The 14,807-nt window shown below is 49.5% G+C and overlaps 3 protein-coding genes across 3 annotated transcripts in view; 2 read left to right on the top strand and 1 right to left on the bottom strand.

Annotated features, from left to right (window-relative positions):
* The first annotated feature begins 1,327 nt into the window (after positions 1 to 1,327).
* On the top strand, positions 1,328 to 6,405 carry SIRT5 (sirtuin 5). The gene is made up of 8 exons (XM_088533377.1): positions 1,328 to 1,463; positions 2,852 to 2,985; positions 3,482 to 3,707; positions 3,891 to 3,978; positions 4,388 to 4,441; positions 5,212 to 5,335; positions 5,714 to 5,829; positions 6,277 to 6,405. The coding sequence occupies exons 1-8, from the start codon at positions 1,349 to 1,351 to the stop codon at positions 6,350 to 6,352; spliced, it is 933 nt and encodes a 310-aa protein (XP_088389503.1). The 5' UTR covers positions 1,328 to 1,348; the 3' UTR covers positions 6,353 to 6,405.
* A 338-nt stretch (positions 6,406 to 6,743) lies between these two features.
* On the top strand, positions 6,744 to 10,434 carry NOL7 (nucleolar protein 7). Its single transcript, XM_088533369.1, has 8 exons — positions 6,744 to 6,919; positions 7,001 to 7,061; positions 7,141 to 7,199; positions 7,351 to 7,385; positions 8,400 to 8,469; positions 9,435 to 9,556; positions 9,647 to 9,724; positions 10,320 to 10,434. Exons 1-8 carry the CDS (start codon positions 6,744 to 6,746, stop codon positions 10,391 to 10,393), a joined length of 675 nt encoding a protein of 224 aa, XP_088389495.1. The 3' UTR covers positions 10,394 to 10,434.
* Positions 10,435 to 11,032: 598 nt separating this feature from the next.
* RANBP9 (RAN binding protein 9) overlaps positions 11,033 to 14,807 on the bottom strand; it is a 36,137-nt gene continuing 32,362 nt past the window's right edge. Inside the window, exons 12-14 of the mRNA XM_010228235.2 lie at positions 12,665 to 12,816; positions 12,286 to 12,397; positions 11,033 to 11,951 (exon numbers count right to left, since the gene is read on the bottom strand). Coding sequence (XP_010226537.2) covers positions 11,821 to 11,951; positions 12,286 to 12,397; positions 12,665 to 12,816 — 395 coding nt within the window. The 3' untranslated portion in view covers positions 11,033 to 11,820. The remainder of the gene's footprint in view (positions 11,952 to 12,285; positions 12,398 to 12,664; positions 12,817 to 14,807) is intronic.

Below are 14,807 nucleotides of genomic sequence, written 5' to 3'. Positions count from 1 at the left end.
AGCTCAGCTTTATTCCATGGACCTGAACACACTGAAACGGGGGCGAGGGTGGAAAGAAAGAGGGTGGCAGAAAGCAATTGCTGTGCCGCTTCTGCAGGGAAACAAGAGCGGAGAAAACAGCCGCGCGGGCCCGGCAGCGCCCGCAGCCCCCGCGGCACCGGGCGGCGGTGCCGCCCGGTGCCGCGGGGGCTGCGGGCGCTGCCGGGCCCGCGCGGGGCGGTACCGCTCCAGCACCGCCCCCGGGGGCGGCCCGGCAAGGGGGGACGGGACGTGCCCGGCCGCACGCGCCGCCGCGGCCTCCGCTCGGCCTCGGCCTGGGCCTGGGCGCGCAGGTGGGTGCGCGGGGGCGCCGGGGCGCGGGGGCGCCGCGTTTCTGCTTCCGCGGCTCCCGGGGCCCGGGCGGACGCGTTTTAGCGCCGTGCAAACGCGAAACGCGCCTCTGCCGCCCGCTTGGAGTGTCGCCTAGCCGCCGGCGCGGTGTTTTTGACACGGCGAAGTCAGCTTATCCGTACAGGGAGAGCCGGGTTGCAATGCGTAGGTACAGTTTTCCTTCGCGTTAAATCACGCGTAACGTGTGCGTGACGCGCAGGCGGTGCCAGGCCCTGGGTACAAGCGAGGCTGCAGTCCCCTGCCCCTCGAGCGGGACTGCAAGACCCAAAAGGCAGGAATTTGCAAGGAATTTCTCGGGACCCCGGCCCCGTGCCGAGGCTGGAGGCATCTCTTGGCTGAGGAGCCCCTGGCAGCAGGGGTGACCGGCGGCAGCTTTGGCCTGTCCGAGCCCCTCAACATGTGGACGTTTGGCTGCTTTTTGCCTTTAAGTGGAATTAGTTGTGCCCTGGAAGTTACTCTTGGTTAAGTCAGTAAAATTTAAAAGCATTGTAAAAGTTAAGTATTGCATAAAAATTGCAGCACCGTGTTTTTATGCTCCAGTTAAGGAATGCTGCAGTCATTCTGTGTTTATTTTTGCATTTTATGTGTTGTTTATTTGTATTTCTAAATTATGTCTTTAAGGGCTCAGCAGTCTTTGGGCAGAACTAATTTCTTTCACTCCCTCTCACCTGGTCAAAGCAAAAGTGGTCACTCCGTTTTTGGGTCTCGCTGTTGAGATGTCTGCGTTTTGCAGCACGGAGGGAAAAGCTGAGGGCGCCGTTTGATCGCTTCGCAGCTCCGAAACACCGCGGGCACAAGCACTTCTCATACGCAGGGCTTCACTCGGCTGAACGAAGAGCTGGGGAGAACCACAAAGAGCGTTTGCGCTCTCCATTTGCGACAGAAATACGTTTGCTAAATGTTTCGCTTGCCTTTCGGTTGCTGTGTTTTCCAGATAAGGCGCGTGGAAGGGGAGCCCATGAGTCTCTTCCAGTTCACCTCTAGAAGGCTGCTCTCCCAAGCACGCTGCTTGCTCAAGCCTCCTCCTTCAAAGAAGCAGCGCTTCTGCTTGGAAATGGCTCGTCCGAGTTCAAGTAAGATGATTATTTGTCTCTTTCAAGATACTAAACAGGTACTAAATTAGACTGGAGCCTTCAGAGCTATCTGTAATGGGCAAAAATCTGTGTTTTAATTCAAAAAAATGTAGATTCTTTTAAAACTTAGAAAAGTGCAAAGTTGATTTTTTTTCCATTTTTTTTTCCCATGCTAAAATTTGTTTTCCATTCCTATAAACTTTTTGGTTCTAAAATCCCTCACGTAGCTGTACTCAATGTGACTGCCTGCTGTTTATGGTGTTCATTACTTATGCATGTAAACATATACTAGTTAATTGCACTTCCTTTTCATATTCCTAATGGATATTAAAATCCACTCCCACATTTGTGCAAGAATTAGGGAGGGCCTCAAGCATATATAACAATTGGGAGCAGGCCCTGCGTAACTGCAGAAGCTTTGTTATAGTCTAGTAGCAATGAATGCTTTTTTTTTTTATTATTTTAAACCTAAAAAATGGGCCTTAATTTGATGTCCAAATGGGTACAGGCTGAGATACAGGAAACACTGTTTAAACATAAGAAACAAAATCCTTATTCTGAGGATGGAAGCAGGGTGTTCAGGGGGTCAGCAGAGCCTCCATCCTTGGGGATACTTGAAACACGACTGGGGTGGCCGTGGGCTGCCTGCTCTAGGTGACCCTGCTGCTGTGGGCAGGGGCCACCTGCCCTCGCCTCAATTCGGCCATCCCCAGAGGCTGACACCAACCGCTCCGGGATCCGGAAAATCTAAAATACGTCGCTTTACAGCTCGCATCCGAGACAGACTGAAGGGGGACTGGTTGTCTCGTATTCGATGCTTTTTGGTTGTGCTTAGAAATTTCTTCTCCATTTTAGTGGGGGTCTATCTTTTCCCCATGTTAATTTACCATACAGGGAAAAATGTAGGTAATGTACACTAAAAATAGAAAATACAATTTCAGATCTACAGAGTGGGAAAGATGCCATATCATCTTTTCCCAAATTACCAAAATTCTCAGGATGATACTTTGTAGCTGTTCATAAAGACTGAAAGTTTCTTTCATCCCAGGATCTCACCTTACAGTTGGTAATCTCTTCTTGGGTGGCCATGGCTGTTGTACTGCACCATCTAGCACAGGGTTTGAGACTTCTGTCTTTCAAGCATAAAATAAATTCAAAGTTCAACACATACTGCCCTACTGGGTTTGTTTAGAAGTATTCCTGAGCATCTCAAAGAAGCTCCCTTCTAGTTACAATAGGCAGAAGTTCAGAACAAAAGATTCTGACCTTAAGGCTGCGGCACGTGTACATGTGTGGTAGCCGTTTCTGAGTGGACACATTGCTGAACGGCCTCTTGCATAAAAGGACACACATTTGAGCAGCTGTTTCCTTTCCTCCCCTGTGCTTAGACATGGCAGATTTTCGGGAGGCCTTTGCCAGAGCGAAGCACATCGCCATTATTACGGGAGCGGGCGTTAGTGCTGAGAGCGGCGTCCCCACGTTCAGGGGCGCCGGGGGCCTCTGGAGGAAGTGGCAAGCGCAGGTAGGTGCGCGCGGCGCGGCTGCACACCCCCTTCTGCACCCGCCCAGCGCGGGGCTGCAAGGGCCGGGATCGCTCGGCCGCCTCAAGGCGGGAAGCGCCCCCAGTATGTGTGGATCTCCCCGCTGCCGGGTTCTGCAGCTGCTGTGGGAATGAGGACTCTTCGAATGCCCGTAATGCCGCGCATTGAAATACTTCACCTTCCCTTTGCTGTACTAAGCTCCGATAGTTTGACAGGTAGCACAGAGCGTATCGTGAAGAAGCAGGTACCACGTTATTGATACAGGCTGTTTCCTTGTTCAGTAAGGCAGTTTGACTTGGCATCCTTATAAGGCAGGAGCTCTCGATCCACGTTCTTGTCAGCTGCATCTGGTCAGAAATAGTCTGCTTTTGATGCCTTGTTATCCAGGCAATGGTGTGAAGGGCAATACGCTATCAATCAGGCTTGATCACGGGGAGGAGGGGGGATTTCCTCCCATTTTTGTTGTGTCTTTTTCAGGAACTGGCCACCCCCGAGGCTTTTGCCAGAAACCCCTCTCGCGTGTGGGAATTCTACCACTACCGCCGAGAGGTGATGCTGAGCAAGCAGCCCAACCCCGCACACATGGCCATCGCGGAGTGCGAGCGGCGGCTGAGCAAGCAGGGCAGGAGCGTCGTGGTCATCACGCAGAACATCGATGAGCTGCACAGGAAAGCCGGCACGAAGCACCTCCTGGAAATCCATGGTGAGAACCAGCCCACCTGCCTGCGACAGGGCAGCGCAGCCTGGCCGAGGGGGAGGGAAGGGGGCAGGGCTGGCAGAAAAAAACAGGCTCGTCATTTTAAACAAGACCTAGTGGTACCATGAGCTGTGCCTCAGAGCAGGTGCGTGATTCCTAACAGACGACACTTTGATTTGTGCCTTTCAGGTAGTTTATTTAAAACCCGATGCACCAACTGTGGAAATGTGGCTGCGGATTACAGGAGCCCCATATGCCCGGCATTGGCTGGAAAAGGGTAACATCTGCCTTGTAAATTCTGTATTTCCTATTCTGTCTGATCCTCCACAGTAAAGAAGCCACTTCGGAGGTGTACTGGAATTTCAGGCAACCACTTTTTTTTCCCCTGTACTAGTACTGATGCTTAAAATTTACCCAAGTATTTTGAAATGTGGGTAAACTGTTTACCCAGCTGAAGTAGAGCTCATAATATCATGAGAGAAGTCTGCTGAATGAAGAACACGATGATAAACCCAATATAAGCACAGTATTATTTATGATTTTTATTAAAACAATATCAGAATGTCTGGGACTCTCATACTGGATGTTAACTTGATTGAAGAATGCTTTAGAGAACGCTAAGTTTTTATTAGTATACCAAGTGCTCTTTGCATGACTCAATCCATACTCCAACTTTGTAACTTCAGGGCTCCCAATCCGGAAATCGAAGATGCTGCAATTCCAGTTGAAGACCTTCCTCGGTAGGTATCGCCCTCTCTACTGCTTGCTTTTTGTATTTCAAGCACATCAAAGGCTTATATTACCGTTCCATGGTTGTGGAAGGGCACATTCCTCTGACGTATAAGGTGTGGGGACTTTGTCCCAACCACTGAAGTGGCATTTTGTGTACTCAAGAATCAAGTTAAAAATGCATAAACTAACAGATTTAGTTGTAAGTGAGGTGGGAGGACAACTGCATTAAGAACCAAGTGCTACACAAAGAGCAGCTGCTTTTTTCTCAGGTGGCGCTTTCCTCTAGTTACTCAGTGTGATGCTCTGTTCAGGTATTTCTGCCAAATACCCCTTGCAGGCTTTAAAAATGCCCTGCTGGTTTTTTTAGAACAATAGAAGCTTTATTGTAACAAGAAGCTATAGTGTTTTTCATCCAGTTCCTAAGGAAATGGGGCTAATGCGATGCTTCTGTCCTTCAGTTCCCTTTCTCCTTAAAAACTCACTGGCCACTTTTCTAGCTGACAGAAGCAGAGATCTGTATTGTGCTAAGTTCCCATGAATTTCATGAAACTTGGGAGCAGGTAAAGGAGGACACAGTTACATCCGTGTGTGGAAACAGCTCTGCCATGGCTGTCTTTTGTCTAGCAAGTAGTTTAGGGAACACAGAGGGCAGTGGAGAGTGTGGTCAAAGAGTGAAGAGAGTTGAGACACATCCAAGTTAAAGAGGAAAATGGCCTTCTTGCAGCTGAAATGTTCATGTCATAAGCAGAATATTGTACCTCTGTGTTTTTTTAAATAGGTGTGAGGAAGATGGCTGCAACGGCCTCCTCCGCCCCCACGTCGTGTGGTTTGGGGAAGCCCTGGACCCTGAAGTTCTCGCCGAGGTGGAGAAAGAGCTCGACATGTGCGACCTCTGCCTGGTAGTGAGTGACTGTTTATTTATTTATTGTGCATCCCTCACAAAATAATCCCAAATAACAGAAGGATGTCTGAAATGCCACTGAAAGCAAAGCCAGTCCCTGTGTGTTTCAGGGATTCCTTTAACTTCTTTTCCAGTTATAGCCTACAAAAAGGCATCTCTGGGTGTATTCGAGAGAGAGTCTTGATTCCTACACTATTCTATATGGCTACATATGCAGTGACACCAAACGTATGCTGACTGGTTTGGGTTCTGTGTGTATGTTTGGTGCTATAGTTGCTCTGCAGGTCCTGTGCACTGAGCGGGCTCGAGGAGGGGAGATTTCTGATGGTTTAACTAGCAGCCTGCTGCACTCATGACATTTTTCCCCCCATCCATGCAGGTTGGAACCTCCTCCGTGGTGTATCCTGCTGCTATGTTTGCCCCTCAGGTATCCAGCAGAGGAGTGCCAGTTGCAGAATTTAACATGGAAGCTACTCCTGCTACAGACAGATTCAGGTAAAATTGTGCAGTTTTAAATTAATGGGCTTTAGTTTTCCCATCCCCCTTAGATGTCACCTTGTACTGAACTGTTAAAATGCCTAGCAAGTTTTTTAAAAAACAAACATGCTACTTCTTCCTCCAAAACTTAAGAAATAATATTTTCTTATTGTTTATTAACTTACACTGAAGCTACAGCTGTACTTTTCAAACAAGACACTGAGGTCTGAGGGTTGAAATCCAATTTACTATTTCACAGCAAAAGTTTTCAACCAGAGCCACAGCTGCGTAGCAGGGTTTTCACCCTTTTAACTACATGCCACAAAATTGACCCTGGATCCTAGGCTGGCTAAAAAAACCTTTCAGGACCATGACTTGAGGGGAAAAAAAAAAAAAAAAAAAAAAAAAACAACACCCGCTCTGCACGCTGGTTACCTGCGCCCTCACGAGGCTGCTTCCTTCCAGGTTCCACTTCCCGGGCCCGTGCGGGACCACGCTGCCGCCGGCGCTGGCCCGCCACGACACGGAGCTCATCGTCTGAGCGCGGCGGCGGCCGGGAGCGGCGGAGCAGGCGGCGCGGGGCGCTCGGCGACGCGCTCGCCTCTGCTGCCGCCCCGCCACGAGCGGCCGGCGGGCAGAGGGGAGGGAGGGGGAAAGGGCCGCGCTCCCGTCGGACTGTAACTGCCCCGTGCGGGGCACAGCAATAAAGGCGCAGCGGCGGCGAGCCGGGCCCGTCGCCGCCGGGGGCGCAGAGCGCAGGCGGCCGGTCCCTGTGTCCGTGTGGGGGCTGCGGGGGCGGTCGGTGGCCGTTGGGGGCAGTCGGTGGCCGTTGGGCGCGCGGGGCGCGCTGGGAGGGGGCGGGTGCGCATGCGCGCGGGACGGCGGAAGGCGTCAGGCAGGAGTGCTTCCGGCGGCGCGGGCGGCGGGGCGCCATGGCGCGGCGGCGGAGGCAGGCGGCGGCGCTGGGCCCCGCGGCGCCCGCCGCTCCCCCCGGCCCGCCCTGCTCCGAGGAGGACGACGAGGACGAGGCCCCCGACGAGGTGACCTTCGGTGCAGCCAAGGCCGCGGCCGAGACGCAGCGGAAGATCGCGAGCGAGGCGGCACGGAGGTACTTCCCCCCCCCCCCCATGCCCCGGCCACCAACCGTCACCGTCCGCTCCCCAACGGCCCAACCGCCTCCCCCCCGCAGGCACCGGGAGCAGCAGAAGGAGAAGCGGCGGCGGCGCGAGGAGCTCTTCAAGGAGCAGAAGGTACCGCGGGCCCCGCGCCCGCTGCCGCGTCCCCCCGCGCGGTGGCCCGCGCCGCCCCTGACCGCCGTGTCCCCCGCAGAGGAGGAAGCTGCTGCCCGAGGCCCTGCTGCAGGAGCTGGCGGCCGCGCCGCCCGCACGGTGAGCGGCAGCGCTGGGGGCGCGGCAGGAGCCGCGTTCGCGCTGCTGTTCCTCGATGCCCCGTGGTGAAACCACACGCACTGCGGTGGCTTCTGCCGAGGCCGGGGGTCTGCAAGGGAAAATAATCTGCTGCTTTTGCTCTGCTTCGCAGGCGAGATGAGGCGGCAGGTCCCAAGTCGGGCCAAGGTAAGTCCTGCCTGGCCCAGCAGCACCCAGAGCTCTCTAAAGTTCCCATTCTGTAACAGGGGCTGTGGACGGGGAGCTGTGCCTGTACCAGGGCCTTTTTGAGAAGCTGCAGCCTGGACAGATACTGGTTGTCTGGTGCTGCAGGAAAATACTGAAATACCAGCCCAAAAATGGCAGGGTTTGTGTTTAATCTCTGATTCTAGAGCCTTTCAAACTGTACCGTGACTTGTGCCCAGACTGCATAAGGAAATAATGAGCAGGTGATAGGATAAAAAATCTTTAGTATTCAACTCAGTTGTAATGATAGTTCTAAATATAGCTGGTAATTACTTTTATACAGGATATATAATACTGTGATTTTGTGATAAGAGCAAAAATTAAGTAATGTTATTCAAATCCTCAACTACAAAACCAGCCTCCTGGATCCTCATGAGTATTTTAGCCTTCCTTATCTGTACTTCACAATACCAAAAACAAAAATGCTGTGGCTGTTTTTTTTTTTTTTTTTTTTTTTTCCTGCAATTCTCATTCCAATCTCCGGTAATAACATAGAGGGCCTGTTTAAGTATTGCCACTTTTTTTCCTTTTATTATTTTAAAAAATACTGCTGGTCAAGTAGAGAGGAGCTTAGGATGGTGCTGTAAATTTTTGGTCTCCACACCACATATTTAATAGGGAGAACAAGGCCAACAGTGGATGCTTTGCACGTCTTGCCTAGCTGCTGTGTTGCACAGGATTGTTACCTGGTATTGAATCCCGTTTGTTGTTGTTGACAGTGTCTAAGAGCAGGGAGGCTGAATAGCTCTGGTTCCCTGAGCCAATCTCGTACTTTTCCCCTCCTGTAACAGTCCTTCTGAGGCAAATGCGTTGTAGCTCTTGCAAGCCAGGCCTTCTGAAAAGGGGACTAAAGTCACCCTCCCCTCCTTTCAGCTTAGTGAGCATCTTGTTCCTGTTACTCTTCTGTGTATAGCTATGAATTGTCTGTTCAATTTTCTTTATATGAACACCCTGAAGCCAAGGTCGCAAAAGAGAGCGAGGGTCGTGTCCCAGAAGCGCGCAAGAAGGCCAAGCCCAAGGATTCCAGGTAGCTGGAAGTGGGAGCCTCCGTGCTGCTCACGGGGCTGCTGGGGAAGGGGCCTGGCAGCTGCTCTATCACTGGGTCGCTACCCTCTGGGCTTTACAAGGATTTTCTTGTTTTTCTCCTTGAAAGCACATTGTGGGATAAAGGCCCCTTTAATGCCTTCCAAAAGAGCCTGCTTGTGAAAACAAACGTTTCAGGAGGCTGCAGGGCCTAGTTCCCACTCCAGCTCCTCAGAAAAGCTTGGGGTGGGGACTTTGCCCTCTGCCATGGGCTGATGGACTGGGACCGTGTGGGGGAGTTGGTTTCTTTTTCCTCTGAATTATATCTTTGGTTAATCCTTTTTTTTTAAAAAAAAGTATTATTACAGGACTTTAATGACTAATTTATTATCAATTTACAAATAGTTAATTTCAAAACTTACCTCATAACTTCTTTAAAAAAAAAATGAGCAAAGGTGAACTCTTAAAACTGTGTTTTGGACTTCATTGCTGTGTGATTAGAATTTTAAGCAGCAGTAGCTGCACAGAGGAAGGAGGGAGCTTCTTTATGTGTCAGCTTTCCTTACTGACCATAAATGCCAGATTTCCTTTTCAGGCACGGAAAGGAGGAATTACAGGCATGTCCTTGGAGATGGGATGAGATGTGGGCAGGCATAAGCACAGCCATAAAGGGTCTTTTACCCTGAGCCCACTTCCCCTGGGGGAGGTGTATTTTGTGCCTGCCCCCCTCTGGAGGGGAAGCTTTTGTCAGGGCCACTTCCAGGCTGAATAGCAAAATAAAGGCAGTGATGGCAGGGGCTTAGTCTGTGTGTGTGATTTTTTTTTTTTTTTTTTTTTTTTAAGCTTTCCATGGCAGGACTGGCACAAAGCCTGACTGAGACTCAGAACCCAAGTTACAGTGTTTGTTGTTGGGGCCAATTCTTAAGCAGCTACTAGAACTTACTTCCTTCCCTTTGTTGGTTTAACCAGGTCAGAAGGCAGCTACAGGGCTGTGCGCTTGAAGGACCAGCTCGGGGCAGGTCTCCACCAGCAGACAGCCCAGGACTTCTTGTACACACACCTCTATGGCCCGGGCACCAACCGCATGGATGGTGAGCTGGGTCTGCTGAGCATGGCCCTCCTTTCTGTGTGGGGACTGTTAAACTCAGTGAAGTAGCCTCACTAATTCATCTCCATTTCAGCAAATGAGTTTTTCTCACTTGAAAACAAGAAAAACCCAGTTAAAAAGGCTGCTGTTCAGTTTGTGGACAAATCTTGGGGTAAGTGTAAAAACTGAAAGCAGGTCTTTCCTTAAGGCTGTGTAACTTCATCTGCCTTCTTTCCTGTTCACAGCTTTTCTGTTTGCTCTGGGAACTGTAGCTTGCTACACACTGATAGTGAGGAGCCACCCTGGGCACACTACAGCAGGGGGGGATGTACAGGGCCCTCCAACATGTTGCCTCCTTTTTCATACATTAAGAATCAGTGCAGTTGCTGCTAAAAGTTGCATTTACTTGCTTAGTTAAATAGCATAGTAATTGTCACTTCATTTTTATGAACTCTTGTGTTAAAAATTATATAAAATAAGTGGGTATGAACTCATAGGGTAGTGATGCCAGGATCACAAGATTTCTGCATGAAAGGTTTTATAGTAATAAAGACAGACCCATGCATCAGCTCCAGCCCTCCCAGTCAATCACCTATATGGAGTCTGTGAATATCATAAAATGTAGAGGGGAGAGTTCTAATTATTGCTCCCTGGTAGCCACATTCTGCTTCTTACCTTCCCCACTAAGTCTCTTTCGCTTGGGCTTGAACTGCTACAGTAATCTGTGCTTTGTGCCAAGAAAATGTTGATTTTTTCCCTTTTTTAAGGACTTGAAAAAAAGCAGAAAGCAGCCAAGTTTAAGAAGTGCTGGCTGGCGGCAAACATGAAGAGCCTTGTGTGAAGATGGCTCTCCAAGGAGGTTCTAGCAGGGGCTTGTACCGAGAGGTAACGTCTCGGCGCCTGCCTGTAAGGAGAGGTTTCTGTCTTCCTTCTCCCTCACCCTCCAGGGCTGCAGAGCTGCCCGTGGCCGCTACTCCTGGCCCCTCAACGCCTCCCTGGCAGTGCCTGCCTGAGGCACAGGGCAGCACAGAGGCAGCGAGCAGGAGCCTCAGCAGCACTTCCTCACATGCTGTTTTACAAGGCCAGTCTCACAGAGCTGTCTCCAGGGCTGGCAGAGAATAAAAAGGAATTGTTTTGTACACGCTGCCTCTCTCATGTTATTCCTGCTTTTTCAGCCATGCTGGGAAACACCTGGGGGCAGCTGCAGCTCCGTGTGGGGCCTGCAGCAGTGCCACTTGCTTGATCAACAGCCCTTGTTTTTGCAAGAACACCCTAAATCTCTAGCTCAGCACAGGGTTCAACCCCTGCACTCGGCCGATAGAGGCAAGAGCTGGCTCAGGTCTGGCACCATGAACCACAGTGCTGGTGCAGGGCTGTAGTGGAAGCCTTGTTCTAGGGTACAGCTCCAGGACACACACAATGTAGCATACAAGTCCATGCTACCATAGATGTAGAAGTAAGTTTTTAATGGCTGGTTAAGTATGGTATCACTACATTTTATTGCAATATAGTACTATTTAAGCACTTTTAAAAATGCAAGGTGTACAAAGATTAAATTAAGACTGTAAATTGACTAAATATTTGGTTTTTATATAAATAGGTCATAACCACACTGTGTTGACATGTAATACTGTTATAATACAACAGTTAAACTGGTGAGTCTACACAACAGAAGCTGTCTGAAGTTAAACAAGGAAACAAAGTTGAAAAGACCATGTTAAAACAAAAAAAACTACTAAGATCAACAGGTTGGGATTGTAAGTAGCAACAAACATATTCACTCAGCTCCTGAGTAATTCAAGTTTTACAGTACACATTAAAAAATATCATTTCTTCCCATCAACACTATATATCCAAACCATCAGGTGTTTATGCATTTTGCAAATTACACTGATTGAACTATGTAACAATGGGGGGGGTGGAGGTTGGCAAGTCATCCTGCTCGGCCCTGACATCACCCACCTGCTAATACTACATCCACGCCTGGAGTCTTCTGCCCCACCACGGAGCAACAGGATTTTTGGTTCATTTTGGACAATCGTTTAAAGGATTTGTAATGGTCAATTTGCATGTCGGACATTATCAGTGATATTTTCGACTCTTAGTTGTCCAAGAGGTTTGAAGATGGAAATTTTCTCCTAACACTAAGTTAGAAATCATTTGCATCATGCTGTAAACTAGGAAGCAACATAAAGCGACAGACTCGTCCTTAGTACATAATTAAAATTCCAAATTCCAGTCAGCGGAGCTGCTCTGCGCGGCGCCCCGCTAGTGCAGATAGTCCTCCACGGTGGCGAACGCGCACGAGCCGATTCCCGAGCGAGCCATGAGGCCCAGACACTGCGATGCCTGGCCCATGGCGAGGGCGAGGGGCGGCTGCTTTGGCAGATTGTGAGTCTCTGCAAGAGAATTGACAGTGGCGGCGCTGCAGCACATGGTTACTGGCACCGCAGTGTGGGGAGAATCCAGGCTAAGCTTGCTTAAATAATTCCAGGATCCCTGTATTGGCCTGCACACCTTGCCCCAGCTTAAGGCAGAGCAGGAGCAGTGAAGTGACATACTCAGATTCCCCACACAGCGCCAGCAGTGAGCAAGGCACCTCGTAGTTTCAGAACAAAGGATTTTACATGGATTGACTATTAACTCCCTCAACACTCTTCATTTTATTCTGCCGACAGACACTGCCACAGTATAGCCCAGGCCCCTGCCCCGCACGGAGCCCCACGGCCTTACCTAGTATTGCACTATTGAGCACTGAGCACACAGGTTCTCTTTGTATCGGGTCAAGCTGGTTTCCCACAGGACTGCTCCAGGGATCGGAATACGCAAGTAAACTGAACGCATCCTGTGGAAAGATTATTCTTGTTAAATCTCACAGCTGTATTTACTAGCGAAAAAAAAAAAAAATTCACCCTGACTCAGCACAAAGGTGGTTGTACTGATGAGGGATGCCAACGCTGGGATTACAAGTTAGTACGGCACTTGTCCCACTTCAAGCAAGCAGAGCTGACCAAACACTTCTTCCATTGGGAAGACCCCACAATGTTTTCCTGCTGCGCGCAGAAAGGGGCTTCAGCCAGCAGGACTAACGAGGAGCACATCCAGACCCTACCTTCAGCATTTTCTTATTCGCTGTGTTTTTGCCGCACTCTCTTCTTAGCTGCTCGCTCATTGCTTGCAACTCTCTCCCGAAGTGGATCATTCTTTCGATAGCCGCTTGGCTGCCGCCGCAGAGCTGCCGCCGTAGCTGACTGGAATCTACTTCTGCAAGAACGATACCGTCGTCACCACCATGAAACACGCTGGCAGCACAGGCCACGGGAACTAGAGCATCAGCTGCATTCAGAACAAACTGGGTTTCTCCGAGAGAAACAAGCAGAGCCAGAGAAATACTGTGGCACTACACTACATGCTGCTGAACTCTTCCTTAAGTAGTGGTATCTTAGAGGATTTTGTTAACAGCAAAGCCAGTCTAGAGGTGCTGGTGTTTTTTTTTTTTTTTTTTTTTTGGGTCATGGTTGTTTTTTAAACCAAGACATGAGTTAGAAGTGTTCGTGTTTTAAAGACCTGCTGCCTAAATACACATCTTTTTATTTCCCTCATGCAATGCGATGTATAGACAGAGCTTCCTTGGGAAGCAGACTCTGCTTCTTGCTTCAAGAGGTGCACGCAGTTCTAGCTACTTTTTTAGTTGTTTGGCATGGTACCTCTAGGGTACACCAACTGTCAAAATTGGGTTAACGTAAGAAAACGTGTGTATTTCCCAAACTGCCAAGACAGGCACTGCTACAAAACCACCAGCAGAAACTATTCAGATATATGAAGTCCTTCCAAATGATCTAATATAAAGTCCACGCTCCTTGTAAAATGTGTTAGCTTAGTAACTTGCACATTTAAGGCTCTCTTTATAATCTAGGGGAACATCAGAAGCAATTTCTTTGCTGCATACTACATTACTTCCATGTTATTTCACAAATAGGAGTGATTTCAGAGGATATTAATATTTGCGAACAGTAAATCAATCCTTATTTTCTTGGAAGTCTTTTCCAACAACTCCAGTAACCTGTAGGAAAAGGTTTATCCATTCCTTGCCTTTCCCCCGCATCGATGACACTAACAGAATTCTGAACTACCCTTCTGTTACAAAACGGTTCCTCCTTCTTGTTTTAACCTTGCTGTATTATGGTATTGGCCACTATTTAAAACAGGTACTTGAGAATAAAACAGTCATTTTCACTTTTTCTTAGAAGGAAGCATATCAGCTCTGAAAAATACTGCCTACGTAAAGCTACATACAGAGCAATACAGGGAATACTTCAGAAAGCAGAAATAGAATACAAATAATTCCCAGAGTCTGGGGCGTGCGCATGCAGCTGAAGAGGCAACATGTTTTTACAGAGGTCGAGCACCCTCAAGTCCTTGTTCAGTGGTGGTTGTTGCTAGCAGCAGCCCAATCTAAGACACCATTTTTCCAAGGCTGAAAACAACCACAATTAAAATGAACCCAAAAAACCCACAAACCAAAACAAACAGAAAAAGACCACAGCAGCTCTGCACCCTGGGCAGCTGCTCTGTGGGACAGGCTGCAAGAGAGCAGAGATGCGTTTTCTGTGCGCAAGCAGCGAGGCCTTGTTGTTATGTGGCCCTGGGCACCGGCCCTCGGTGCTGGGACAGGGCCGCCCTCTCTCCCCTGGAGATCTGCAGGAGCGAGCGGCCAGACCGTGGGGCTGGCACGAGCGCGCCCCCAGCAAGGACGTCTGCAAGGGCTGCTGCTCTCTGGGATTACCAGCAACACCATCTCGAGTCTTGCGTTTCGTGCCGGCTACGTAACTGAGGCCCGGGTAAAGCCATCTAAAAAGGCAGCTCTGCAAATGCAGAAATGTCGGGCTGGATTCAGCCCCTTCTCAGGTACTTCCACCAGTAACAACCACCGCGTCTAACCCTCCGCTGGGCACGTGGGGCATCTGCCTGCAGCCTCAGTGGCCGGGGAGGGCTGCCCGTGCCGCGGCGTGCGGAACGGCTCTCTTGCCAAGGTGCCCTGGCACGCAGGGTGCTCAAATAACTCGCCTGTCACCTCAGCAAGTGTGACTGAACAGGAAACAGCTCAAGTTAAGCAGGGTCGCCTTTTAGAGCTCTACTATGCAGAACAGGGCATTTCTTCAGTGGATAACAATCTTTCACATCACTTTTTTTTTTTTCTTTCCCTGAGCATTCCCTATTAACGCCTACGGAGTTTATATTCTTCAAATACAAGT

This window comes from Tinamus guttatus, unplaced genomic scaffold (genome assembly GCF_059628265.1).
Source record: "Tinamus guttatus ecotype Peru unplaced genomic scaffold, ASM5962826v1 Tinamus_guttatus_pri_ptg000497l, whole genome shotgun sequence".
Classification (NCBI taxonomy): domain Eukaryota; kingdom Metazoa; phylum Chordata; class Aves; order Tinamiformes; family Tinamidae; genus Tinamus; species Tinamus guttatus.
This window is presented reverse-complemented; position numbering and strand designations above follow the sequence as displayed.